General features: G+C 52.2%; 5 protein-coding genes across 10 annotated transcripts in view; 1 reads left to right on the plus strand and 4 right to left on the minus strand.

The window, feature by feature from the left end:
* Positions 1–311: 311 nt before the first annotated feature.
* On the minus strand, positions 312–3,363 carry PAGR1 (PAXIP1 associated glutamate rich protein 1). The gene is made up of 3 exons (XM_081296918.1): positions 2,492–3,363; positions 2,208–2,290; positions 312–693 (listed from the first exon to the last, which is right to left on the minus strand). The coding sequence occupies exons 1-3, from the start codon at positions 2,968–2,970 to the stop codon at positions 494–496; spliced, it is 762 nt and encodes a 253-aa protein (XP_081153044.1). The 5' UTR covers positions 2,971–3,363; the 3' UTR covers positions 312–493.
* PRRT2 (proline rich transmembrane protein 2) lies at positions 641–7,292 on the minus strand. 4 transcript variants are annotated; one of them, XR_014022392.1, is made up of 6 exons: positions 7,074–7,205; positions 5,451–6,395; positions 5,023–5,155; positions 3,347–3,434; positions 2,208–2,290; positions 641–693 (listed from the first exon to the last, which is right to left on the minus strand). XR_014022392.1 is itself a non-coding variant. In XM_081296915.1 (4 exons), the coding sequence occupies exons 2-4, from the start codon at positions 6,330–6,332 to the stop codon at positions 3,382–3,384; spliced, it is 1,068 nt and encodes a 355-aa protein (XP_081153041.1). In that variant the 5' UTR covers positions 6,333–6,395; positions 7,074–7,205; the 3' UTR covers positions 3,322–3,381. The 4 variants fall into 4 exon arrangements, 3 of the variants coding, with proteins under 3 accessions (XP_081153041.1, XP_081153042.1, XP_081153040.1); XM_081296915.1 differs by lacking the exons at positions 641–693; positions 2,208–2,290 and having other exon boundaries at positions 3,322–3,434; XM_081296916.1 differs by lacking the exons at positions 641–693; positions 2,208–2,290; positions 3,347–3,434 and having other exon boundaries at positions 3,442–5,155; positions 6,984–7,292.
* Positions 7,293–8,297: 1,005 nt separating this feature from the next.
* On the minus strand, positions 8,298–13,074 carry MAZ (MYC associated zinc finger protein). Of its 3 annotated transcripts, XM_081297393.1 has the most exons (6): positions 12,605–13,074; positions 11,677–12,527; positions 11,211–11,274; positions 10,761–10,932; positions 9,726–9,950; positions 9,269–9,407 (listed from the first exon to the last, which is right to left on the minus strand). In XM_081297393.1, the coding sequence occupies exons 1-5, from the start codon at positions 12,794–12,796 to the stop codon at positions 9,748–9,750; spliced, it is 1,482 nt and encodes a 493-aa protein (XP_081153519.1). In that variant the 5' UTR covers positions 12,797–13,074; the 3' UTR covers positions 9,269–9,407; positions 9,726–9,747. The 3 variants fall into 3 exon arrangements, with proteins under 3 accessions (XP_081153518.1, XP_081153519.1, XP_081153520.1); XM_081297392.1 differs by lacking the exon at positions 9,726–9,950 and having other exon boundaries at positions 8,298–9,407; positions 12,605–12,929; XM_081297394.1 differs by lacking the exons at positions 9,269–9,407; positions 9,726–9,950; positions 10,761–10,932 and adding an exon at positions 10,939–11,072 and having other exon boundaries at positions 12,605–12,929.
* Positions 13,075–14,069: 995 nt separating this feature from the next.
* KIF22 (kinesin family member 22) lies at positions 14,070–27,248 on the minus strand. The gene is made up of 14 exons (XM_081297391.1): positions 27,124–27,248; positions 21,681–21,876; positions 19,911–20,038; positions 19,670–19,824; positions 19,273–19,482; positions 18,960–19,190; positions 18,686–18,839; positions 18,447–18,582; positions 16,592–16,760; positions 15,819–15,987; positions 15,404–15,471; positions 14,474–14,686; positions 14,321–14,380; positions 14,070–14,215 (listed from the first exon to the last, which is right to left on the minus strand). Exons 1-14 carry the CDS (start codon positions 27,179–27,181, stop codon positions 14,168–14,170), a joined length of 1,995 nt encoding a protein of 664 aa, XP_081153517.1. The 5' UTR covers positions 27,182–27,248; the 3' UTR covers positions 14,070–14,167.
* Positions 27,249–27,381: 133 nt separating this feature from the next.
* Positions 27,382–27,657, plus strand: part of LOC308650896 (transmembrane protein C16orf54) — a 42,999-nt gene continuing 42,723 nt past the window's right edge. Inside the window, exon 1 of the mRNA XM_081297395.1 lies at positions 27,382–27,519. The gene's annotated coding sequence lies outside the window, so the exon portion shown is untranslated. The remainder of the gene's footprint in view (positions 27,520–27,657) is intronic.

Raw genomic sequence — 27,657 nt, forward strand, 5'->3', positions numbered from 1 at the left:
AGTAGGTACACCCCTCGTGGCCTAAACCAATTAGTTCAAAGCCCCCCCCCCCCAAGTACTAACCAATCACCCCTACCCAACTTGTTCCTGCCAGTGAATGTGCTAATCAATATTAAGAGCTGTTGTTTGATTTTCCCGCAATATGGAATGATTTGCTGTGTGATGTTGTGACGCATAGAGTATCCCCTCAAAACCTATAAAATCTCACTGAACTCACTCCCTGGGACTCACTCCCTGGGACCACTGCGCCGGAAACGGTTGTGAGTCCAGGCTCGAGCTTGCAATAAAGACTCTTGTGTGATTGCATTGGATTCGGCTCCTGGAGGTCTATTGGGGGTCCCACGAATCTGGCATTACACTGCAAGGTGCTGTGTTGGGTACTTGGGGTTCTTTCTCCCAAGTTTCCCAGCATCCTGGGTTAGGAAAGTTAGGAAAGAGGGCCCAGGCCCTAGCAGATACAGTCTCTGCATTCTAGAGGCAGTAGCAACAACAGTCAGTATTTCCGTTGTCGAGGGAAAAGACTACTCCCCGATGACCGGAGTGGGGGGCTGGCTGGGTTGGGGTCCTCTGAGTCCAAGCTGAAGAGGTCCCTCCCAGTACGAAGAATCTGCTCCTCCAGCTTCTTATGTCGCTTCATGTCTGAGAGGACCTTGTCCAGGCGGGCCTCCCGTTTTTGGCTCCGGGCTGAACTTCCTAAAGAGGAAGGTAGGAAGTATTTAAGAAATTGAGGAAGTGGATCTTACTTATCACTTGGGGAGCTTCCTTAATACCCAGGTTTCCAGGCCTCAGCATGGAAATTCTAAGGTCTGAAACTGGACCATTAATGGGGAGAGGAGCACAGCAATGAAAGTCTTGAGTTAAGCGAAGGCACCACTAACATGATGAGCAAGTGTGATGGCCTTGGGGCAGGAAGAAAAGTTTGTTCAGAGATGGTAGGGGGAATCTCAGATGCTCTCCCCCCAACCCTTGCAATGGAATCCTTGGAGATGTTAAGCAGAAAAGTGACTGAATTCTGTTTTAAAAGGACCACTCTGATGCTGAGACTGGAAGCAGGGAGGTAAGTAAAGAGCTACTGTAACTATGTGGCAAGGGAGATGGTGGCATGGATGAAGGTGTGGAGCTGAAGACAGACATTAGCAGATGGACTTGGAAACGTTGTGGAGCAGAGCTGGTGGTACTTGCTGCTGGCTTGAATGTTCAGGTAAGAAAAAGAGAAATCAAGAATGACTCAAGAGCCAGGCGAGGTGGTGCACGCGTGTAATCCAAGAGGCTCAGGAGGCTGAGACAGGAGGACCTCAAGTTCAAAGCCAGCCTCAGCAAAAGTGAGGTGCTAAGCAACTCAGTGAAATACTGTCTCCAAATAAAATACAAAAGGGCTGGGGATGTGGCTCAAGCGGTAGCGCACTCGCCTGGCATGCGTGCGGCCCGGGTTCGATCCTCAGCACCACATACCAACAAAGATGTTGTGTCCGCTGAGAACTAAAAAATAAATATTAAAAATTCTCTCTCTCTTTCACTCTCTCTCCTCCCTCACTCTCTCTTTAAAAAAAAAAATAAAATAAAATACAAAATAGGGTTGGGGATGTGGCTCAGTGGTCAAGTGTCCCTGAGTTCGATCCCTGTTACCCCCTCCCCCCAAAAAAAAAGAATGACTCAAGAGTAAATTCTAGAATGTCATGGAGGTGGGAAATTGGGTCAGATTAAGTAATTTACACAGTAGTACAGGGATGTGGTGCTAGATAATAATGAACAGAACTTGGACTTTTGAGGAGAGGATAAAAGGAACGGGAAACATAATAGAACTATCTGTAATAGTCTATCAAAATAAGACAAGGACAGGAATGGTGGAGCACGCCTGTAGTCCTAGGGACTCAGGAGGTTGAGGCAGAAGGTTCACAAGTTTGAGGTCAGACTCAAAAACTTGAGAGGCCCTAAGCAAGTTGGTGAGATCTTGTATCAGAATAAAAAGGGCTGGGATGTGACTCAGTGAATGCCCATTGAGAGAGAGAGAGAGAGAGAGAGAGAGAGAGAGAGAGAGAGAGAGAGGAGAGAGAGAATGAGAATGAGAATTAACCTAAGCTCACTGGAGCAGCTACAAGTTGTATGACAATTGAGGCACCCAGCAAAGGCCTCTTCAGGGGAGTCATTTTTGATGTAACTGGGAGGAGAGGCCCTTCACCTCCCCCGCAAACTTTTCCCTCTTGTACCTGGGGTGCGTCTCCGGTCAATCAAGGAGTCCTTTGGTGTCATTGGCTCATCATCGAAGTCAAATTCCGTAGGCATGTGAGGTCTGGGACAGGTGGACAAAGAATGAAGGGTAAGAGTAGTCCTCCCAAACACCCACACGTTTTTCCCCAACCTGTCGGCTCTTCCTTTCCTGTTCCCTTCCTCCACTTTCTAAGCTCCTGGGTCCCACTTTTTCCCCCCTCCCTATTTTCTCCTGGCATCAGGAGAGCAGTCCCAGTGACAAGGTGTAAGATTGTGCTCTCACTTTTCCTCCTCTTCTTCTTTGGCCTCCGGCTCCTCATCAGATCTCTCCTCTTCACTCTGGGCTTCGGGTGTAGGGGGCCGTCGGGGCAGGATCTCCGCTTGAAGCTCCAAGGTACCTTGGACAGCCAGCAACTCATAGAGCCGCTGGATTTCAGAGGGCGGGGGCATCCAGGGCTGTCCGTCCGCGGGCAGCTCCACCTCCTCATCGCTGCAGGGCACGCACCAGTCCTCGGATTCTCCCTCGACACGCTCCACCCCCTCGGCGCTGGGTACTTCGGTTGCCTCCTCAGTCCCGGGCTCGGCATGCTCGGCCTCCTCCTGTCCTCCTTCCCCCTCTTCCTCGGCCTTATTGGCCAAGACAGAGGGACCTCCGGTATCCTCCACGGCCAGAGCCTGGAGGCCGGAAGTCACTTCCCCTTCTTCAGACAGAGGCGCCGCCGTGGCGGACGCAATGTCTCCATGACCCCGGGCAAGGGACATAAGCCACTAGGGAAGGGGCCTAACAATATAGGAAATGCTGGAGTACCAAATCAGGTCCTCCCGCCCCAAGTGATTGGGATCCCCAGGGTTTTAGGAAAATCTCTCTTCAACCAATCAGGCTCCAACAGTATTCTAAGTGGCCAGAGCGCCTACCCCCAGGAGGGGGCGCTCAGACCCCTGCAAGGTAGGGTCCCACCCCAAGGATCGAGATCCGGCACTCTGACGGTCCCGAGGACCCGCAGAATCCAATTTCCGAGCCACAGAGGGGCGGAGCCACTAGTCTCGCCTTCATATCACTCCTCTCCACAAGTGGACCCCGCACCCTCTCGCGGGACCTCGCAGTTGGGGGCCGCGTCAACTCAGCCGCGGTACGCACCTGGAGCTAAGACCCGCCTCCCGGGCTGCGCAGAGTCACAGTACGCAGGCGTATAGAAATGGCGCGGGAGGCTCCGCTCTAGTCAAAGCTACTTGGGATAGGAAGGCAAGGGAAGGCTTGCACATGCGCAGGTAGGCCTCTGGCATAACAGGCTTTGGCCCACAGTAAAGATGGCCACCACGACGGCGCATGCGTATACCACCCTTTGGGTTCTGCCGGGAGGCAGTGCTCTGGCCGGGCAGACGAACGCAGGGACCAACAGAGACTGGAGGCGAGTCTCATGCAGTCTCCGTTTATTGGTGTTTCAGACCCATGCAGCATTCAGCATACAAAAAGGGAGAATCAGTTTGATATATTTTTCTTAAAGGAGTTTTAGGGTTTTTTCCCCAGACTTTTTTTTTTTTTAAGAAAACAAAAAACCCGCCAACTCTGAACCTCGTCGCAGCTGGCTCCCTGCCTCCTCAGTGGCTGTCGCGTGCAACCAACCTCCCTTGTCCTCTTGGAAAACAATTATAGAACTCACCCGCCCCTCCCTCGTTCTGGGCTGCTGAGAGCTTTGGTCCTATTTTTCTTTTTCTTTTTTAAAAATTCTTTCCTTACAAAGCACGCAAGTGGCCCGAGCCCTTACACCTTCAAGCAAGAAGCTCGTGGGCTGAGGTTAAAAGACCCAGGTGGGCCGGTCAACCCCGACTGACCCCTCTACCGCCGCGCCTCTCCCTACTTCCCTGTGTTCAGAATTGCTTCCACCATTGCACAAGTCCCCAGATGGGGCCTGGCTTGCAGCTCTGCGACCCAAAAGGCGCCCGGTGAGGGGGTGGTCTGAGCCTGGGTGGTCCCAGCAGAGAACAGTCGGAGCCCCATGCTAGGTAGCCCTCTCCCAACACTGCTCCCTTTCCCCCAGCCTGATCTAAGTGCTGGAGCTCTTGCAGAATAAATGATGGCAGGAGGGTGGAGGAAAGGATGCTAAGGAAAGATGAGGAGGCAGAAAGAGGAAGGGGGTGGGTGATGTAAAAAGGGGAGGGAAGATGATAAAGAATGGAGAAAAGGAACGGGGTTAGATGCCAAGACAATGAAAGTCAGGAGAAGGAAGACGAGGATGAGGTTCAGAGAATTCAGAAGGCTGGGAGAAGTGCAGGGAGGTGGGGAGAGATGCAGGGAAGCTGAGAGCTCAGAGAGTTTGGGAGATGTTCAGGGGAGGCTTCCAGAAGTAGGAAGGTTTCCAGAAGTGCAGGGTTAGGGAGGCCAAGAGGCTGGAGGGGCTATCCACAGGCAGAAGTGCAGGGAGGTTGGAAACAGTGCAGGGAAGAGGGAGGCCTACGGTTGGCAGAGGAGCCTGGCAGGATGCAGGAACAGAAGAGAAGCTGTAAACAAGGCCGCTCAGGCTCCCTTGGTCCCTAGGGATGGGGGCCAGGGCCATCGATTGGGCTCCCCCCAAGGGAGGGATGGGCCCAAGGCAGCTCCCAACAGGAAGAAAAGTCTTGGAATGCAGGGCAGAGCCCCTCACTTATACACTGTGGGAGAGGAGAGGGAGGGAGAGACAGAGACAGGGTCAGGGAGAAAGGAGAGACAAAGGAGAAGTAGGGAGGACAGACAGGAGAGAGCAGGGGCAGGGGTTAGTAAAGCTGCCCTTGTCAACCCTTCCACTCCTCCCCTGTGTGTCCCTGACCCCCACTCACCGCCCAAGTTGATGACGCAGGAGGCGATGATGATGAGGACCCCCCCCACCAGCGCCACGATGCTTAAGAGCTTGGCCACACGGCCCAGACGCTGGGCCCCATCCACGTCCCCCTGCTGCAGACTGTTCCGGGACTGGGGTTAGGGTGTGGGGTGGAGGTACCATGGCCCAGGTCAGGAGAAGCCAGCCCAGCAGGGATCAGGTGAGTCGTCCAGAGGCCAGCCCCATGAGGTTACAGGAGGAAGGGGGAAGAGGGTACAGGTCAGTGAGGCTGTGTGATATATGTCTCCATATTCCTCCCACCGAAGGGGTAGGGCAGTGGTGGCTCAGAAAGTTAGATCCTGGGCAGGACCAGCAAAGGCTGTATAAGTGGGGCAGTGGGAACCATGCAGAAAGGGTAGGGAAAGTGTGGTTTATCCTGGGGCTCACCATGACGGCATAAGCGAAGGCCACGATGTTGACAGGCCACATGGGGCAGAAGCAGGACAGGATGGCAAGGATGATGTAGTCACGCGGTTTCTGGGTGCCTTCACCTCCCTCTACCCCAGGACCTGCCAACTGGGAACTGGGGTGGCGGCTTAGGCTACCTCGGGGAGATCCTGGATGCCCACTATGGGCCCTTCCTATTCTGTCCTCCTCAACCAGCTGCTGCAGCACACGGGGGGGAGCCCCATTGGCTGGGGGCGTTTTTGTTGAGGGTGAGGAGTGAGGCTGGGGTGCTGGGCCCTCTTCCCCATCCCCAGCCTGTAAAGGGACCACTGCCCCATTCTCTTGCTTTTCCCCTACACTTTCTGTCAGGACCTCAGGGGTGGGGTCCTCCTGGGTAGGGGGCTCTATTTGAAGGGCTGGTTTGGGGGTGGGCTGGGAAGCTGGCTGAGGGTCTGACTGGGAGTCTAGCTGGGAAGCAGGCTCTGAGGCTGGCTTGGGAGGGGCTGCAGACTCCTGCTCAGACCCCTGGTCTGCAGTGGCTTCTTTGTTCACTTCTGGTTTGGATGCTGGCTCTTTGCATGCCTCTTCAGGGATGGAGTTGGCTTTTGAGTCCCCTCCTGGGCTTAAGCTAAGGTCTGTGGCCTGAGCTGTTTCTGGGGCCCCAGCTGGGGTGTCTGTAGTTTCTGGAGCCAGCCCAGCATCAGGCCCTGAGTCCACAGGGGCTGCAGTGGTGTCTGGGCCTGGCTGTGGGGCCTCTGGCTGGTCTGGGACCTCTGCTAGGGCCTGGAGAGGGCCAGTTCCAGCTTCAGAATGGCCAGGCCCTTCTCCCTGGGTCTCCGGACAATCCTCGACCCCCTTCATCTCAGAGCTGCTGGCTGCCATCTTGAGATGGGAGAGGGGAGAGAACCCCTGTGGGAAGGAGGGAACAGCAGACAGTAGCAAACCCTGCAAGAGGAGGAGACAGGCTTGGTGTGAGGAGAGAAGTGGGGCTGACAGCACTGCAGACCCAAGAGGGCCAGGCTCCTGTCTCAAGGCCAGCCTTGCGCTGTCTCTGGGATGAAGAAGAAAAGTTGGGGTTTCCTTTGTTTTGGGGTGGGACATCCCTGGGGGAGAAGTGCTCTACTCAAAGCTTCCTGCATAGGCGCCAGGGGAAGAAAATTACTTTTATAAACAGGACTCTCCTCAGGGTCTCATCTTTGGTCTGCCCAACAGAATCCAGTCTCTCACACCCCAGCAGATACCCCAGCACCCCCAAATCAACAAGCTGTGCAGCCGCCACCGGGAAACTCCGACAGGCAGATTGGGCAGGTGATCTGACACACACACATTCCACTCCCTTGGCATCCTTCTCTCCTCTCCGGACGCCCAGGCGGTGCCGGTATTCTTGCTGCGCGTTTGGGGCGCAGACGCCCCTGCCCTTTCCTAGGGGACCTGGGCATCTCCAGAGTTGCTTCTGAGCCCCTCTTAGGGATTCCCTCGCCCTCCGCGGGCTGGCACCTCCTCCTCCCCATTGCGCCGGGCACCCAGCACCACCTTCCAGCTCGCTAGGCGCCCGCATTCCCGTGCAATCAGGCGGTCTGTAGGTCCACTCCTACCCGCAGCCTCAGTCCGTCCCAGTCTCACCTCGACGCCGGCCTTCAGACTGCTCCCACCGCCGCCGCCACCGCCGCTGCTGCCGCCGCCGCCGCCGTTGCAGCAGCCGCAGCCCGGGAGGGAGCAAGTCAGCTTAGGAAGGAGGGAGGCGGCGGGTCTCCCCTCCTCTCTCCTCGCATTTGGTCCCCTCTTCTCTGGTCCCCTCCCCTGCGCTCCACTGCCGCCGCGCGCCCGCCCCCGCCCCTTGCACGCCTCCGGCCCCTCCCGGCCAGCCCAAGGGAGCCTCGCGTGCCAGGCCCTGCGTTACCAAGGCAACAGACCCAGGGACCACTCGCGACCCCTCCCTGCCCCTTCCCACGCGCGCCTCCCGGCGGGACGCCCCCTTCCTAAGTCCTCGGCCCCTCCCGCCAACGGTCACCGGGGGTCCTGGCAGAGACCGGGGGTCTGCGAGGAGAGACGGGACTAATGAGGCAGGCAGGAATGGGTGGAGGCACCCCTACAGCAGAAAGAGGGCAAGGGAGATGGGGCAAAATTTGGGGAGGCTGCAGAAAAGCAGGGTGGGGTTTCAAGAGAAGGGAGACTGCAGAACAGTAAATCTTCCTATCCCCAGGGAAGGAGCAGCAGAAAATGGATATTGGAAGGCTCAGGAAAGGGTTCTTGGAAAGGACAGAACTAGGCAAGGAAAGGGAATTCCAATGGAGCCTGCAGGGACAGCTTGGAGCAGGAAGGGCTAGGACTGAGGATCCACCGCAAATGCAGGGCACCGATGCGGAGATCGTGCAGGTGGAGTGCAGTTATTCTGAATCTTCCTGCTCAGGCTCAGGCCCCTTCAACCTTTCTGCACCTACATTACCCATGATGGCTTTTCAGGGTTAAGGGTGCACGGGTATTTGTCCAGGGTCCTGAGCAGCTGGCAATGAGTACAACCAAGGGAGAGCAGTGTTTATGTTCAATAGCTGTTTGGATGCCTAACCTGGGCCTCTTCAAACCTTTAGTGGTTATTCTGGACCTGTCCAGATTATTTCCCCAGAGACCTGGGAGCCCTAGAACTTGCTCTCCACATCCATTGGAGCTTGGCCACACCCTAAATCTGTGCTGCCACCCCGAGGGCTGTCCTTGGGGAAGGAGGAGCCAGAGCACAGAGCTATATACAGCAAAGCAAGGGTGGGACTGATACCAAGCACAAGAACCACCCCCTAGGAAGTAAGGACAAGGGGCTTAGTGAAGGAAATTCATTGAACCCAGAGCCAGAACCAGGTTTTATTTAAAATTTATTGTAATAGGGTCCGCGCAAAAGGAGGGGGGTGGAGGGTGAGGAACATGCAGGGGACACAGGAACACGATGACATGGCCAGGGCCACAGCTTCTGTCATGGGGAAGAGGGATGAAAAGAAAAGACCAGGGCAGGAGCTGGGGTGGAAGAGGGAAGGGGGAGACACTGGTTGCATTCCCCCTGCCCCCAGGAAGCACCTCTAGTCCCTGGTTCCCCTTGTTTACCCTGGGCCCCTCAGATTCCATCTCCTGTTCTGCCTCTGGCACTAGTGGCTCCTTCTTTTGCCCCCTTTGACTTTCCCCACCCCCACAGATTTTCAAGTAGGATGATGTTTAGGGACTAACCCCAACAACCCTACCTAATGAACTTCTGCCTTCCCTGCTTCTGCCCCTTCTCTAATCTCAACTTTCTCCTTCTTTGGGACAGAATCTTTGACTCCCCTCCTTCCTCTCCTCCCTCCCCCTGGAAAACAAAACAAAACAAAAGAAAAAAGAAAGGAAAAAAAAAGCACCAACTCCCCAGGGAGGGGCAGCAGACAGAAGGGAGAGGACTGGAAGGAGGAGAGCAAGGACCACGGAGGGAAAAGGCTCACAAATCCCTGGGAGGGCAGGGCAGGGGATTACAGAGAGGAGAGGGGGTGAGGGCAGTGGCTGCTCCTGTCCTCTGCCACCCCTGCCCACTGTCCAGGGGACTTCAACACAACCAAGGGAACAGGTGTGAATAGGGGTCAGCTCTGGTAGGGAGAAGAGAGGAGCAGGAGAAACAAATCGTTAAATCTAGTGAATTCCCCTAAGAACACATTTCTCCCTCCTTTCCTTCTGGAGGCTCCTTGGTTGGTGAGGGAGTAAAGAGAGTTGGTGGGAAGAGAGGGGGAGAGGAGATTGTACCAGGGGCTTTTCTCTGCTCTCCCTTCTCCCCCCACCAACTTGGAGCTCACCAGGGCTGGGAGGGAAGTGGCTGAGAGCTCACTGGTACCCCCTCCGGCCCAGAGAGGGAGCCCACAGCTGTGGGAGGGGCTGCCACTGCTGCCGCTGCTGCCGCTGCTGCCGCTGCTGCTGCTGCTGCCGCCATTGGACAAACCTCACCAGTACCTGCACAGTGAGAAATACCAAGGATCACAGCGCAACCTGAATGGCAAGAGCCATACCCCTTAACCCAGACTCTTTTTCCAGACTAGTTCCCCTGGGACACAGCCGTTGCTCACTTCCTATCTGGTCCCCAGAGACTTTGGCCTGACTCCTTACCCAGACAGAGCAGTTCTCCTGAAGGGCCCTCCCTGGCCCTGGAGTCTCCCTAACCTGAGAGATAGATTGGCATCCCTAACCTTCCTGAGATCCCCTATAGGGCCCTTTGAGCCCGCTTGTCCCACACACCCCATCCCGCCCCCCCAGCCATGCCCCACGCCTTGCCTGGTGGGTGCGGGGGTCCCCCTCAGCAGGTGGGCTGTGGCTGGGGGGCATCTCCCGGGATAGGGGGGGCGGCCCCCCCCAGATGGGTCTGCATGTGGCCGGCCAGCTGGGCAGGGGTCTTGCAGTGCACGCTGCACAGCTTGCACAGGATGCGGTCAGCCCGCGGGGCCTGGAGCCCATGGTCCTTCACCGCGTGGATGCGCAGGTATGCTGCTGTGGTGAAGCCTATGGGGGGGTGGATTGGGATGGGGGGGTGGGGGTCAGCCAGATGGAGACCCCAGAGACGGGGCTGTTCTCCTAGGCTGGGGACGCCCTTCTCAGATGGCCCTGTCCTCCTCCCACCACATCCTTGGTAGCCTGGGGCCAACTACTCTGCTGGGGCTGGTGGGGCACAGGCAAGGCCCCTCCCTGAGCCAGGGGCCTGATTTGAGTGGTGCCTACTTCTCAGTTTTGGAAAGCACAGAGCTCATTCTTTCTTCATGACTGGGAGATCTCTCCAGGGACAATAGGACACTGATTCCTAGCTACTTTAAGGGTTGACTCTCAGGAAAGACGGCTGTGTCCCTTCCCTCCAGTGTCCCACAGTCTCAGCCCAGTTACTGAGTTAAGTGCATTTAAAAGAAACTTTTTCTGCTACTGGGCCAGGATGTGTGCTTGTTAAACCCCTGCCAGTGTACTCCATTTGCCCAGGAGCTGGAGACAAGAACTTGTGGCTACATGGCTGAACCTTGCCTTCTGACCCATGGGGACTGGCTCTCTTGACTAATCCTTTCCCAAAGCAGCCATGTCCCACTTCCAATTCTTCCCCCACACACCCAGGAGCTTGAATCTTTCTGGTAGATCGTCTCCTCCAGCTATGGCTTCTCAGAATTTAGCAATGTTCAGTTGTTCCCAATGCTGCTTGGTTTGCCTCCCAAAGGGCTCTAGATGCCACGAGCTCTTGGCTACAGCACCTTTAACCCACATCTGTGGAAGAGCCACCAGCTTTGTGCCTCCCCTTTTTCCCTGGCCCTCTTGACATCCCTGAGCATGTACCTTTGTTGCAGAGCTCACAGACATGGTGAGGGCCCTGGCTGTGCACCTTCATGTGGTCCGAAATATAAGCGGAGCTCAGCATCTTGCCACACACATGACATGGCACCTTCTCCTCGTGTCGTACTGTGTGCGCCCGGAGTCGATCCTTCGTAGCAAAAGCTGCCTCACATTTCTGGGGAGGGGGGAGGGGCGTGGGGGGGTGTCACAGGAGAGTTAAAGCTTCGGGGAGTAAGGAGAAGGGAGCAAGAGGTTAAAGGGATCAGAGCCTTGGGGATCTTTGATCTGTAGGAAATGGGAGTGTGATGACGAGGCCTTGAGGAAGAAATGAGAAAATGGAGTGAAAAGGCAAAAAGAAGAGAGAGAAAAAGGGGGTCTGAGAGGCTGAACTCAGACAACTACAATGAGGCTCAAAATCATGAAAACCAGGACAGAAAGAGGCGGGCTTCCTACCTCACATTTGAAGGGCCGCTCTGTGGAGTGCACTTGTCTGACGTGACTGTTGAGGTGATCCGGCCTGGGGATATGTTGGGGTCGGGGGGTTAGGGCGGAGGCCCTGAGATTGGGAGGTGCTGCCTCAAGTCTTGCCTAGCTGCCCATCGCAGACTGTTTAAAAGTCCCTGCGTTTTCTCCCAAAGACTCATGGTCCTACACAAGCAGGAAATCCCTCCCATCCAACCCGGCTTCCTCCTCCTCCTCCCACACGAAGCTATCCTTCCACCCAAAGACCCACCTCCTTTGCAAAGTACCACCCCCTGCTCCCTGGTAACCAGGAGAGGCTTTCCTTCCTCCTCCCTGGGAGTGGCTCCCCTTCCCCATCCTCGGATCCGCTTCCCTCCCCGCCAGCCAAGGCCAGGCCACCTCTGTAGGCGTCCCTCCCTCCCCACCAGCCTAGTGGGCGACCGTGGCCCCTGCACACCGGGAGAAGCTCTTGCCACAGTGGGAGCAGTTGTAGGGCTTGTGCACAGCGCCGTCATGTGAGCGCACGTGGTAGCTCATGCGGTCCTTGCGCTTGAAGCGCTGCTGGCACACCGGGCACTGGTAGGGCTTCTCGTCCGAGTGCGACAGCTTGTGTCGGTTCAGGTGGTAGACGTCGCGGAAGGCCTTGCCGCACATCTCGCAGGCGTGGTTCTTCCGGATGCGCTTTCCCGAGGCGGTCGTGGTCACTACGCCACCGGCGGCCACTGCAGCTGTGCCACCGCCGGCACCCGCTTCTCCCCCTCCCCCGCCGGCTCCGCTCAGCTGGGGCACGCTCAGGAGGCTCAGGGGCACCATGGTGGGCATCTTCATAGCACCCGAGGGGACCCGGCCGGCCTTGGCTCCGGTGTGGATGGCTTCGTGCCTCCGGAGATTGTAGCCGTTCTTGAACTCTTTGGCGCACAAGGCGCAGATGTAGGGCCCCTTGCTCTTTGTCTTCTTCTCCAAGGCAGATGCAACAGGGGCCACGGCGACCGTCGAGGTTGGGGAGACGACAGCGGTGGCCGCCGCTGCGGCGATGGTGGCGGCAGAGGCGGGGGGCGCGGCCTCGGCGGCGGGCGCCGACACAGGCGGGGGTGGCGGAGGGGGCGCCGGGGGCTGCTTCAGGGCCGCTGTGTCCACTGTGGAGGCGGCGGCGGGGGCCGGGGGTGCAGTAACCACGGCGGCGGCCGCAGCCGCGGCGGCCGCAGCAGCCGCTGCGGATTCCTGGGCAGCGGCAAGGACCGGGAGCAAGTCCACCTGGAGGGGCTCGGCCGCCGGGGCCTGGGGCGTGGGTGGGGGCGCCGGCGCGGCCTGCAGAGACAAGGACCTTGTGGGCCGCGGCCGCGAGTCGGCGCCCTCCCGGCCCGCCACGGCCGGCCCCTACTCACCTGGAATGGACTCTGGGCGCAGCCCTGGGAGGCAAAGAAGCGGGACTGGAGCTCAGCCCCGACCTGCAGGGGGTTCTGGGCGTGACCCTGAGGTGGCGGGAAGGAGTTCATGAGGCCGCCCACCCCCCGGGAGTCCAGGCCCAGCACGGGGAAGGGGGGGGCCAGCAGCGTGCAAGGGAACACGGGGAACATGGCCTCGGCCACGGTGGGGCTCCCGGGGCTCAGCGGGGGCCGGGGGCGCGGGCCGCGCGGGGCCCGGGCTCGGGGCGCCGCCCCCGGCCGGCCGGGCTGGGCCGCGCCGAACGCATGGCCCGCGGGCCGCCCCGCCGCCCGCGCACCCCGGCCGGCGGGAGGGAGGGAGGGAAGGAGGGCGCCTTGCGGGCCGCGGAGCGCGGCGGCGACGGCGGCGGCGACGCCCCCTGGGTGGGGGCGGGAGGCCCCGCGGGGCCGGGGGCCGGGGCCGGGGGCGGGGGCCCGGCGGCGGCGGCGGCGGCGGCGGCGGCGGCGGCGGCGGTTGGAGCCTGGCGGGGCGGGGTGGGGGGAGCGAGGGAGCAGCCTCGGCCCCCGCCGCGCGCGCGCCCAGCCGGCGCCTCGGGGAGGGCGGGGGAGGGAGGGGGACAGCTGCGCGCGCACCGGGCGCGCGGAGGGGGGGTGGGACGGGAGGGAGGGCGGGCAGGAGGGGGTGTGGGAAGGGGGGCGGGGGGGCGGGGGGAGGGGGTTGTTACCTGGAAGATGAAGCTGCTCCAGTTGCTGGGATCCATGGCGAAGGGAGGGAGGGAGGTGGCTCGCGCTCACCCTGGGGCGGGAGGAGGAGGAGGCGGCAGTGGGGGAGGGGGAACCTGGGGAGGAGGCGCGCGGGGCGGGCGGGAGGGGGGAGGAGGAGGAGGGTGGGGGGCGCGAGGACACACAAGAGGCTGGAGCGGGCGCGAGCGTGAGCGCGCGCGAGGCCAGCGGGAGGGGGGAGGCACGGGAGGGACTCTGGCGGGAGGAGGGACGGGGGGAGCCACCCGGCAGCCCAAGTCGCCCCAAGCGCGAGACCCCTGAGACGGCTGCTGATTGGCTGACGATGGTGCAGGTGGTGGGCGCGCGGGAGACAGGGTGGCTTCTCTTACCCCCCTTCAACGATTCCACCCCCCCCACCTCCCTCCGCCAGCGGCCGTTATTTCGCGCGCACGCGCACACAGCACCGCTGTCGTTGCTGAGCGGGAGAACAGGGGAGCGCGCGCCGGGGTACGGATGGGGCGGAGCCAACTTAGGCGCGCGCCCGCCTAACGGTCGGCATCCTCCGGCTTTCGCTTAAGCTTTTTGTTTCTTTTCGGCCACCGTCCACTCCCCTCCTCATTCCAGCGTTCAGGTTCGTGGCTTCCCGAAGATGGCGTCCAAAGAAGTTTGCCGGCGCAGCTCCCATCCGACCCCAAGGGCAATTATACCTCAGCCCCCCTCCCCCCAAAAAACCAGGCTGAAGCACGGGAGGAAAAGCTGTATTTACAACACGCGGTGATACAAGGACTTAAAATTATGTGTATATATATATATATAAAAGGCAGCGTGAGGAGTTGGCTGTCAGGAGGGACCACAGCGCTGGCCGGCGGCCAGGCCCAGGATGTTCGCCTGCAACACAGGAAAGAAGGGGACAGCAATGTTAGCGCCTAGGGGCAGAGCAGAGGCCAGGGAGAGCGTGTGTGTGTGTGTGTCTGTCCACGCACGCCAGATTACCTTCAGGAACGACTCCATCTGTTTCCCGGAGATGCCCTCCACTCGTTCCAGGTCCTCCACCTGGCAGGGCAATAGCGATGGCGAGAAAGAGGCCTGGGGGCCACCGCCCACCTTGCCCCACCCCCAACCCGGCTGCCCACCCGGGGTGGTTACCTGAGTAAAGGGGCCATGGAGCTCCCTCCAGCCCACGATGAGCTGGGCCTTCTTCTGGCCAATGCGCTGCAGGCTGCGCAGATCCCGAGCTGAGCCTTCGTTGAGCAGATCAAGTATTTTTTGGCGCCCACGGGCCAGCAGCTCTGGGCTGATCTGTAGCTCCCAGCAGTCCTCAGCCTTCTCCTGGGGCTCTGAGGCATCCAAGGACTCCAGCTATGAGGCAAGGGGAGGTGAGTGACAGAAACAGCAGCAAAGCGCTTTGGACTCTGCCAAGACTAGGAGCCTAGCAGCAGCTACCTCCCCACCCTCTTCTCTCCAGTCAAGTGTCTGACCAAAAATCCTTCCCTAATCTACTTCTTATTTTAGTCAATTTTTAAGAATGGTGATACCAGCACCAAGAATGGTGATACCAGCACCTTTCTCAGAATTCTGGTGATCCAATGAAATTAGTGAATGTAAAGCACAAAGCAAGAATGATCTTTCCTTTACTGCTGGAAGAGTGCATGGGAGAAAGCCATAAATAAATACCTCCTCATAGTCCTCTCAGTTTGTGGGTAGTTCTAGTGGTGTTTCATTTTGGGCACAGGAGCTTGTGTGTGTTTGAGTTTCTTGCGACCTTAGGTCATATTCATGTTAAGTGGGCTCTTAAGTGTGTAGAGGGCAGGAGCGAGGCTACACATAATCTCAGCAGCTGAATGAGGGAGGGAACCATTCAGAAGGAAAAAAACCTGCCACCTGTCAACCAATATGATAGGGACATCAACATTGTTGCATTTCACCCTTAACTGCCTTCATCACACACAGGGTAAACAAGCTGGAAGGTATCAGCCAGGATGTATAATTTCAAGGCCAGTGCTCTGCCCCCTACAGCTCACTCCCCTTTACCTCTGTTAGATTTGATGTGTATCCTAAACCTCCAGCTAGTCTCACCTTTCTCTTCTGGCCTTTCTTCTTTAGGATATGGATCTCAGCACTTGGGGATGCTGCCTGTTCCTGAACTGAAAACAGGAATTGTGAATTGGAATCAGGGCAGAGGCCACTTCCCCCCTCTGCTGGAAGCCACCAGGTTCTCCCATCTGATTGCCCAGTTCCCTTCCACCCTGGTTAACCATTTGTTGGGTTACCACATGACCTTATTTCTGTATTGGAAAGTAACCTCAGTTAGTCTTATATTATCACACTAACCTCTCAACCCAATGTACTAAACACCTGCAAAGCACCCAGCACTGCTTCAGATCCTCCCCAGCCCTCCCTGAGGCCAGTATATGCTGGAAAGACATGAATGACATGGTGGCTACTCCTTCCTTATGGGATTGCAGTTATCTGGCCCCTAGATCCAACTTACTGAGTTGTAGAGGCATCACCACAGCCTTTTTCAGGGGTTTTGCTGTTGTGACTGTGCGACGGGGAAGGGGTCGGAGCATTGTGAGAGAGCAGTTCTCCTTCTCCTTTGCGTCTGAGGCCTCCTGAGCCAGCACCTTGGCCTCCAGTTCTTTTTGCTTCATCTTAAGCCTCTATTGGAAAGGTTCAGGAAAAGATATGAACCAGACCCCACCCCAGAGCAGCAGATTAGGAAGAGGAGGCAGAAATCGAAAAGAAGCTACCAGGAGACAACTGGGCCTAAAATAATTAATGGCTTTCAAATGATCCAGAGGTGGAACAAGACTGTAAATACTGAAGGGAAGACTGTTCAAATAGGGTCCTCACTTAATGTGAGCTGGGTTTTAGGAAATACAATGTAAAATCTATTTGGAATATTTTCCTCTTACCTTCTCACATCTCATCAAAGTTGTTTTTTTCAAAGTTCAATCATATTAAGGATATTCAAGCAGAAGTCTAAGAACTTTCAGTTGAGAGTGAAAACTGGACTCTAGTCTAGCCTGAGTGTCCTGCCCTGTCTGGAGATCCTGGGAACACTTCTCAAGGCCATTAAAAACCCTAGCCCAGGGCTAGGGTTGTGGCTCAGTGGTAGAATGCTTGCCTAGCATGTGTGAGGCACCACATAAAAATAAATAAAGGCTTAGAAAATAATTATTAAAACACACACACACACACACACACACACACACACACACATTAAAAAAAAACAACAAACCCTAGCCCACCTCTAACACTTACCTCAATCTCCAAGTCCTTCTCCTCCACTGTCTTAATGAGCACCATCCGCTCCCGCTTTGGGGTATTCAGCAGAGGGGTCCCTTGGGTCCCGTGGGAACCCAGCAGGCGGTCCAGGCTCAGGAGGCGTTCCAGCATGGCTGGATCTAAGCTGCTTAGCTTCTGCAGGGGGCTGAGCAGTCAAAGAAGTTATTCCCCATTCTCCCACCTTTCTCATCACTTTTTCCAGCAACAAGATTCTTCTTGTTGCTTAATTTGGTGTATCTGTGATTCCAGAACCCTGATGTTGAGTTGCTAGACAATCCTGAACAAGTCATCCAGCCTGACTATAATGTTTTCATTAGGCAAAGTAACCTCGAAGAGATGTCAGTTAAGAACAATCATTTAATGAACACTTGAGTGCCAGGTATTAGAGATCTATGACAGTGCCCTGCCCTGGAGACACTGTCTAATAAGTAAAGAGATCATAATGGGTGACAGCAAGGGCTCAGGTGGAAGTCATCTTTAGCAGGGCTATAAGAGCCCCTAAAAACCTCAAATGCCAAGCCTTTATCATGTGGGAAGCAGGAAAGACCTATCTTCAGTCCTGGCCGAGCACAGAGATGTCTATCACTCATTTCTGCCTGGAATATCACTCCTCATCTCTCACTTCTGACCTGAGTTATCTTTCAAAGTTAGTCTGATGCTGCCTTTCCTATGATGTTCAGATTGATTGTTCATCTTCTTTACTACACTAAGAACTAGCTCATCAAGGACAGAGACTATATCCTGTTCTTAATGTGCAAATGCCTTAGAAGACCAGGATCACAATACATGGGGGCAAACTCTATTTCTTCCTTCTTTGCTTTCACAGAACAAGCAGCTTACTCTCTGTACTACATACCTGGCATCATACACTAACATTCCCATCTTTCTTACCCCTTTTGAAAAGTGAGACCTCAGGTCTGACTATGATGTGCTGCATCTCTGAGCCTCCCCTTACCAGAGTATCTATTTGGGAGACAACCTTCCTGTTCATATAATACACTTGTGTAAGTTTCTGTAAGTCTATGCACATAGGGGAGGGAAATGCTAACATATGGCTTGGGAAAGTCAAGATTGAGAGATGGGACTGTGAATAAGCAAGCACCTTTTGTGTGTAGCATTTTTCTCAACTATAACTGCTCCCTGGGGTGTGCAGTGAACCTTGGCATTCTTAGGTCACCTCTGTTCAGTAGTCTTAGCACTTACATAGAGAGGCTCTATTTGGGCTAGGGGTCAAAATGAGGCAAAGTGGCTCCTTGGGATCAGGGAAGGTTAAGTGTCAGAGAGAATCCAAGGCCACTGAACAGAAGTGATCTCAGAATTGGTATATATTGGGCATGAGATAGGACAATCAGAAATGGGGAGGGTAGATAGCAACTAGTTCCCCAGAGAGTCCTGGAGAGGCTTGCCCCTAACACAGAGACTGAGAAGTCTCAGTGAGGCATCTGTCTTCATCTTATCTCCTTTGCTTTGCTCTCATTCTCTGAACCTGAAAAATCTCATTCTTGAACAAAAAGTAAAACTGCTCATCCTTCAAACAGTTGCCCCCAAATTTGAAGTTTTGCTGAAGTCATGTAAAGGGACTGGAAAATGGAAAGGGAGGGGGCCATAAGCCCAAGAAAGAGGCTTCCGTAGTTCCCAAGGCAGTGGCACCAAGAATAGACTGATCTGAGCACTTCAGTATTTCAACAGAGTATGATTTTGTGTGAATTCACTGGAAGAGGAACAAGTTCACAGCTATCTTTGTTCAAGGATCTGACAAGAAAAACCCACTGCTATTCTGCAGCTGAGACCCAGCAGGAATGGGGGTACATCCAAGGGCATCACTTCTCACCTGAGTTTCTGGGAGGCAGAGACTGGAGCTACTGTGGGCTCAGGGCTTCTAATCTCCTCTTCCTCAGAACCTTGGGCTTGCTTCACCTCTGATGGGCCTAGCAGTTCTTTCTGAGATGGCTTAACAGGTGCCAAGGCTAAAAGATTGGGGCAAGGTGTAAGAGGGGTGAAGCATGGCTTCAGCAAACTTCCCCAACTGTTCAGACCTGCCTTTCCACTCTTGCATCCCCTAATCCTCACCATGAAGCTGTATGCTCTCATTGGTGAAAGGCCGGTTGATGACCTCCTTGGACCTAGCAGCAAAGTTGAGTGCAGAGACTGTATCTAGGTAGAAGCGTCTCTCAGGGGCAATGTTGGCAATGAGTATGCTGTGGGCAGAGCCACCCAGAGAGTCCTGACAGATGGGGATTAGAGTAGATGGGTCAGAATCTTAGCTTTCCCATTCCTTTACTACTATTCCCCCAAACCCCAGCAGGCCTAAGAACCTCCTTTCCTGGTCCCTTCTGGGCCTGACCTGCAACAGGCGAGTAAGCTTGCTGTCCCGGTAGGGTACACGAGGGAGGCCCTGGTTCAGTGCATCCACCACCTTGCCCAGTACAAACAGGGAGGTGTTGATGGCTCCACTCTCTTTGAGCCGTAGACCCTGGTTGCCTGTGCGCCGGTTGTCCTCTGAGCCAGCCAAATCAATCAGATAGAGTTTTCCCTCCCGCTGCCGAAATGGGGCCAAACGTTCCCTCTGATCCACCTGAAGGGGAAGAGTAAGGGCAGTAAGCTTAGCTCAGGCTTCCAGAGCTTCCCAGGGCCTCCCCTTTGTCAATGGCTCTCACCTTAACCAGAAGCACGGCATGACTGCGGGAAGAACGCTGGTTGAGACGGGTGGCTCCTACAGTCCGATTTCTACTGGCTGGCAGGAAGTGCTGCTCAAAATCAGCAAAGCTAGTGATGGGTTTCTGTGTGAGGCCTGGAATCAGGATGTTTCCTCTACAGTCTTCTCGGATCACCAGGTCTCCTGATGCAGGGTCCAAGAGGTCTAATACCTGAGGAGTAATAGGTAGGGCCAATTCTCCATGCATAGGCTGCTTATTTCCTGGGGACCAGTCTCCTTTTCTCTGTTGGATTCTCAAAGTTATGCAATCTGCTACTCTGAGCAGAGTAGAGCTTCACATTCTAGAACCCTGTCTTGGCTCTTTGTTTCTTCCCTCCCCAACCATCGACAAGCCTCACCTTTTCCTGGTAGATCTCTAAGTAGGACATAGTAACAGAGAGGGCCCATGGCCGGCCCTCAGCACCTTCTTCCCTTGTCATCTGTAGGAGGTCCACGAGAGCCCGGGGAATCACTCCAGGTAGCTCTGGGCTACCCAGCATTGTGTGAGTCTTCCCTGGGGAAAGAGTGGAGGAAGCTATGAGGTTTCCCTGTTTCCTTAGCCCTTTCTGACCCACAGCTGTTCCCCTCTGGCTCCCTCACCTGCCCCAGTAGGTCCATAGGCAAGCACACTGGCATTCTGTCCTTCTAGCAAGTGCCTCAGGATGGGCTGCACTGAGCCTGCATAGATGTCCTGCTGAGAGCTCTTCTCCCCATAGAAGGCATCAAATCTGTAGGCAGGAAGAAGGAGTTTTAACAGGGTGTTCTGATAACACCCAGAACCAGAGCATACTGATTTTAGATTAAAAAGAAAATCTCTGTCCCTTTTTTTTTTTTTAGCTCAAAGACCTTAAAAGCATCCACTGAAGAGCTCCTTTTTCCCAGTCTTTGTATTGGTGTTAGAAAAACTGAAATAAATCTGATGTTGCTACTCTTGGGATTTTGCAATCTAGTGGGATAGACAAATACCCATACTTTGCTATGAAACAGAAAACAAAGATCATACTGGGAGTTAGTTAATTCTACTGAAGGAAGATTTTGCCGGAAGAGAAAGAAATTTGCCGGGATAGAGGCACAGGCTTGTAATCCCAGCAGATTGGGAAGCTAAGGCAGGAGACCACAGTTTCAAAGTCAGCCTCAGCAACTTAACAGGGCTGTAAGCAATCTGGTAAGACCATGTCTCATAATTTTTAAAAATTGGAGCTGGGTATGTAGCTCAGTAGTAGCCTAGCAGGAGACCACAGTTTCAAAGTCAGCCTCAGCAACTTAACAGGGCTATAAGCAATCTGGTAAGACCCTGTCTCAAAATTTTAAAAAATTGGAGCTGGGTATGTAGTTCAGTAGTAGCCTAGCATGTATGAGATTCTGAGTTCAGTCCCCAGCACCACTACCACCAAAAAAAATAAATAAATAAAAGGGATGGGGATATGGCTCAGTGGTTGAACACTCTTGGGTCTAAACCCTGGTACAAAAATAAATAAATAAATTTAAGTATAAAGAGTAGCACACAGACAAGACACGATGTGAAAGGGCTCAGCTTCCCATCTGTTTCATATGGCAGCACATATAGAATTGTATTTGTAGGGGTATTTAAGAGGATGCTGTTTAGGATTTGACTGAACACACCTGCAGCTCATTTACTTGCCCTGGCAGAGAGGCTATGGCTTAGACTACTTACATTTAGTACATATTGACAGGATATGCCTGCAAAGAAACTTAAGCCAAATTATTAAGGGCCTAGAATAGGAGACAGCAAACTTCTGTAAAGAGCCAGACAATAAATATTTTAGACTTCATGGGCCATGTGGTTCCTTTCACAACCACTTAACTCTGACTGTTGTCCAAAGCAGCTAGGACAATATGTAAATAAGTGATAAAACTTTACATAAAGACTCCTTGTCAGATTTGACCTGTAGGCTTACCACCCCTACAGGCCAAGAAGTTTGAACTTAGAATCCCCAATGGAATTTTCAAGTAGTTGCCTTTATGAGTTCCATTTCCCAAATCTGCGTGATCCTCTCTGACACTGCCCAGCTGTACTTTGGTTGGCCTATATTCTCATATCCTCTTATCCCCCAAACCCTACTCAAAGATCCCCTGCTCCCCTTTGCTATTTCTTCCTCCATTTGTTCCAGTTTCCCCTATATGAATGAATAGTAATATATGTCAGATTCACCCTCCAGTCTTTCCCCCAGAATCTTTCCCTGTTAGCATGTGCATCCATGAACATTTCCTGAATAAACAAATGAAGGTTTAGAGAACAAAGCTGTGCTGAGGAGGGAGCAGGATCCTGGGGAGACAGATCTAAGAAACTGACTAGGAAAGTGATATGATCAGGCCTAGGAGAGGAAGGAGGAGTAGCCTGAAGCTTACTGGTATTTTAGAGTCTCTTGGTAGTTCCTCCAGTTGGCAACCTCAAGAGAACAGCTATCTATGCCTCGCACACAGGGGGATTCACTTGTTCCAGATGTTCCATCCACAAATGGCCGCAGCCGCACAGCCACCCTTACTCGAGCTGGAGGTGGGCGCCGGCCAGACCCCATCTTGCTTAGCCGACAGCGACCAGCTCCTGGAGAAGAGAAGGTATAAGCATAAAGTATGGTGGTAACACAGAGGAAACAGAGACCAACTTTGCTGGGGACCACAGCTCACTTAGAGGAAAACTCTTTCCATGCTTGGTTGTGCTGTGGGTGCCCCCCACCCCCACAAACTCAGGCCCAGTTCCTGCCCTCTCTACAAGTTCACTGAGGTGTAGAGGCTTCTCAAACTATACTGTGTATATAAATAACCCATATTTCCTTGTTAAAATTCAAATTTGGCTTCAGTCCATAAGGTGATGCCTGAGATTTTGCATTTCTTTTTCTTTTTTTCTGAGGTGCTGGGGATCAAACCTGAGATTTTACATTTCTTAAGAAATTCCTAGGCACTCTTGCTGTTGGGGCTAATGTTGAATTGTCAAGGTGTAGTAGACTAGTACTTCACAGGGTTGTTCTAAATAAAACACTTAATATCCAGGCTGGGGATATAGCTCAGTACCTCCAGTAATGGGGAAAAAGAAAAAAGAAAAACAAACAAACAAATTTGACATCTGAGCCCACCTAAAAACAGTTTTAAGTTCTCTGTCATTTTTTTTTTATGGTATTGAGGATTTACTTAGAGGTACATTATCGTTGAGTTATATCCCCAGCCCTTTTTATTTTTTGAGACAGGTCTCAGTAAGTTGCTGAGGCTGGCCTTGAACTTGGAATCCTCCTGCCTTAACCTCTCCAGCTGCTAGGATTACAGGCGTGTGACACTGCCCCCATCTGGGTCTCTATTTCTTATCTGAGGTTATAATATACTTACATATCTCCCTAAACTATTAATAGAGGTTTTTCTCCTGGTGGATGATTATGTGGGTTGTTTGGTTTTTTTTTTTTTTTTTTTTTTTTTTAATGGTACTTACTTCTGTAATGCTGTATCACTGACATTTAAAAAAAAATAACATTGTGGATGTCTTTCTTTGGAAGGAGTCAGGTTGAAGAGCAGCCCCTAGTCCCCTTCTGTCCTAGTTTAGTCTGAAAAAGGTACTGATATATAATTCTTCTCTCATAAGCTTTTCATCACTTGCTTCTGATGATTAAATCTAAATTATTTGAGGAAAAAATAGCAATTATGAATTATTTTTATCATTAGAAAACAGTGACAAATCTGAAGAGGGTATTACTCTATTTTATGTTGGAGGATAGAATAGTAAAGCTGATAGCTAGTAGCAGAATTCAAACCTAGATCTCTTCACTCCCAAAATTCTGTTTTTAACAAGGATGCCATATTGCCTCCTTTTTATGTACTACCATGGAAAGCTCTTGTCAACTCTGAATTTCTCTTCCTTCCTGGTGGTAGCAGCTGGTTGCCCAGAGCCAGAGGCCCCTAAGAGGGCAAAAGAATGGTTGGTGCATGCAGTCATCATTACCCCTGGAAAAATTTTATACATAAGTAAGACATGCCCATAAGTAGATGGCCTGTTTGAAAAACTAGCCTTCTGTTTCTTCATCTGACAAATGGGGTCAGCAACTCCATTTCCACTGCATGGTTCACAAAGCACTTGGCTATCTAGTCCTTGTTTGTTCCTTGTGGCAATCCTGAAAGTCGAGAGGCAACAGGTAAAAACCTTCAATTGCATGTGTGCAGATACAAAATTGAGGTGCAAAGAGCTTTACTGTCTTGTCAAAAATGTGTGCAATAGCCTCCTGTGTGATTTTTTGAGAGAACAGAGAAAGAAAAGATACACTTAGGGAAGCTCAGTGATCCATATAAGAGGAAGTCAAGTCTACAATGAGGAAGAGTATAGATTTTGGTCAGACAGCTGTGTTTAAATTCCAGTTCTGGTCAGGCGCAGTGGCATATGCCTATAATCCCAGCTACTCAGAAGACTGAGACAAGAAGATCACAAATTTGAGGATAGCCTGGTGAAACTTGGTGAGACTCTGTCTCAAAATAAAAACAGCTGGGGATATAGCTCAGTGGTAGAGTACTCCTGGGCTCAATCACCAATACCATTAAGAAAACCAACAAGAAAACAGAGGAGGGGGGTGTAAGGATTTTATGAGGATTTAAAGGAATAACTGCAAAATGCCAGTACAGTGATTAGCATATAGTCGGGAGATTCATTATTAAGGTACAATGGCCTGGGTTCAACAAATTGAATAACCTAGGGAGACAATTTTCCATTTCTGTGCCTCAATTTCCTTAATCATATAATGAGAATAAATTAAAAATACCTATTCATGGGTTGTTAGGGGAGAAAGTAATTCATGAAAGTGCTTAAAACAACATCTGGTACTTGATTTAAAAAAAAAACAAACCTCAGTTTTTGAGGCTGGGGCTATAGTTCAGTGATAGAGTGCTTGCCTCCCACATTTGAGGCACTGGGTTTGATCCTCAGCACCACATAAAAATAAATAAATAAATAAATAAATAAAGATGTTGTGTCAATCTATAACTAAAATAATAATATTTTTTTTTAAAAAAAAGCTCAGTTGTCTTATTTTATATTCATCCCCCATTCCCATTTTCCAAATAAGGAAACCTCAGAATAGAGAGGTTAATATATTTGCCCATGTTCAACAGCTAGCAAGTAACAGCTTCAAATGAAAGTCTAACTTCAACGTCTATATGTGAATCCCTCCTCAGTCCCTTCCATCTTTGTATCCCTGTGGGACTTTGAGTCAGAGGCAAGTTCTACCTATTAGCTGTGTCATCTTGGAAAGGTTACTTAACCACCCCAAAGTTCAGTTTCTCTTTATAAAAATAATAACAGTAACTATCCACATAAGATTGATTCAAAGTAAAAATGTACATGTTTAGCAAAGTGACTAGCAGTCAAGTACTCAATAAAAGTTAGCTGTCATTATTATGATTATTATATGTTCTTGCTACTCACACTTCAACCCCTGCAACTTGCTTCTGCCCTTATTATTCAGCAGTGTCACCAATAACCTCTCTACCACAAGATACAGTAGACACCTTCAGTCCCAATCCGATCTGACTGCCCAGCAGTATTTAACATTCTTGGGAGACACACTATTCTCTTACCATGCCATCCACTCCTCTGGTTTTCTTACTGCCTCTTAGTTCACTCCTTGGCCATTCTTAAATATTTATCCTCTCTCTAGACCACGGCCTCTCATCATTGACATTATGGGCTAGATAATTCTTTGCTATGTAGCCGTCGGGTTTTCCCCTGCTCTCCTTTCTATTCCCGATGCCTGGCACAGAATAGGTTCTCGGGAGTACTTGCTGAAGAAATTAAGATTTGATGATCTGGCTTGTTCATTTCACATTTTCATCATTAAAATGTCTCACTGTTATCCTTGCCCCAGAGCTCACAATCTAGGGGTGAAGGAGAGGCACATGTTAAGAACTGCTTACAGTACAAGAATCTCTCTCTCTCTCTCTCATCATAAAAACAACTCTGAGATTGGCTGATGCTAGTACTTCGTTTAATTTTCTCCTCTCCTACAATTCCCAAGTTTCATCAACTTAACTCTTCTCTCCTTTATGCATGAGGAGACTGAGCCAAAAGAATGTCTTTGGCCTTCTTTACATTACAAATAACACTTGGTGCTCTTTTCTTATAAATACTTAGCAAACTACTATTCAACCTTTGAAACTCACTTCAAATATCACATCACATCTTTAGTGGGGCACCTGTAATCCCTTATATTTAGGAGGCTGAGGCAGAAGGATTACAAGTTTGAAGCCAGCCTGGGCAGCTTAGACCCTGCCTCAAAAACAAATTAAAAAATAAAACCAATAAAACAAAAAAGGCTGTAAATGTAGCTCAGTGGTAGAGCACTTACTTAGCATGGTCAAGGCCCGGGATTCTATCCCCAGTACTGCCCTCCTCCCCAAAACTAATCTCTTTAATGAAGCCCTCCCAGAACAGAATACCCAAGGGTTTATTACAGACTCCACACTATCTGTAGCAGTCTATACATATCTCTCATAGTACATCTGTTCATGTTCCTACTGAAACAGACTGAAAGCTCTCTAGGGAAAAAGCAATTCAAGTATTTTAATATCTATTAAGTATCAGACACAATAGGTTTAAGAAGGGTGAAGGGAAGTATTGCCCAGACAGGAACAGCAGGTACTTGGGTATAATGGTTAGAGGCAGAGACTCTAGAATCAAATTGCCTGAGTGTGAATTCAGATCCCACCCACATTTACTAGTTTTGTTAACTCTGAGCAAGTCTTATGCTGCAGTTTCCTCATGTCAGAAACAAGGACAAAAACAGTAACACTGTGTGAGCATTAAATGGTTCATCACCATAAAATGCTTACAACTGTGCCTGGAGCACAGCAAGATCTCAACCTGTATTAGACACTCTCCTAAATGCCTTTGTTTCCCTGACAAACTGTAAGAAGCTCAAATAATTTGCTCTAGTATCCACCATAATCACGGATCAGAAGAGAGGAGAGGAACATGTAAACAAATACTTGTATACACGTTTCTAAATATCCTAACAGTCTTTCAACCCTAAAACAGCATTCACGCTGGGCGCGGTGGTGCACGCCTGTAATCCCAGCAGTTTGGGAGGCTGCGACAGGAGGATCGCGAGATCAAAGCCAGCCTCAACAAAAGTGAGGCGCTGAACAGCTCAGTGAGACTCTGTCTCTAAATAAATACAAAACAGGGATAGCATGTGGCTCAGCAGTCAAGTACCTCTGAGTTCAATCCCCGGTCCCCTCCCCAAAAAACAAAACAAAAACAGCATTCACTTCCACGATTAGAGGGAAAAGAAACAGTCTTTTAATTCCCTTTTCTGTGATCTCGGCTCATTTTGTGCTGTTAACTCACAACTAGCTGCAGCCTGGTGCGAACCTCAACCAGCTCGCCTGCATCTCCAGGGATCTCTCTGCACCCAAACACCATGTCCTGCACAGAAACGTTCTCCTCAGGCGACCAACCCTTCCTTCTTGTCCTTACGATCAGAGCATTAGCCACTTTTCCCTTGATTACTCAAGTAACCCCCAAGGATGGGGTCGTTGTTCCTATTTTTCAGACAAAGAAGTTGAAGCTCAAAAAGGAAAAATGCGCCAGGCTCAAACCAAGCAGTTAGGTCTAGGTCGGGTCTCAACCTGAGTCTATTGACCCGAGCCGTAAGCAGGAAGCAGAGAGGACCAGGGCCTGACGCTCGCAACCCCCACTCCCGCTTTCTCTCTCTCCCGGTCCCTGCGCCATCAAGGACTCTCCCTGGCACAATCCAGGGAGCCCAAGCCAGACTTTGACGCATTACCCCATAAAGATCCAGACCCTGTTGGGTCTGTATACCTGAGGTAGCCGCCGCCATCTCGCGTCGCCTCAGCAGCGAGGAGGACCCAGCAACCATTCCACTCCCTCCTTCGGGCCCGCCTCTCCCATTCGAATTGCCCGGTGACCCGCCCCTCTCCCAGGATCCACCAATCACGGCTACTCGCTGCCGGAAGCCTCTGCCTGTGATTAGTAACTAACCCGCCTTCTAGGGCTGGTCTGTGGGTCCCGCAAGTAAAAGTTTCCCCTGGCGGAGGACGCATGCGCACGCACATCTGCCGCGCAGCCGTTAACTTCGGGCATGCTCTCGGGAACGAACCCGGATGCAAAAGGCATAGATGACAGTGGCTGATGCCGGTACTGGGAACCGATCCAGGCACCACCTTCAGGCTTTCAGGTTTCCAGGCATAGATTTGCGTGAGTATTTTCTTCTCATTTTTTTTTTCCTCCTCAGCTACGGATCAAGTAGACAGTGATCCAAGACACTTGATCGATTCCTCCTGAAATGCCCTTGTGCTGAATACAATTTTCACTATTTTAGTGGCAGAGAGGTGA

Source organism: Spermophilus citellus (assembly GCF_964194105.1).
Source record: "Spermophilus citellus genome assembly, chromosome: 6".
Lineage (NCBI taxonomy): Eukaryota > Metazoa > Chordata > Mammalia > Rodentia > Sciuridae > Spermophilus > Spermophilus citellus.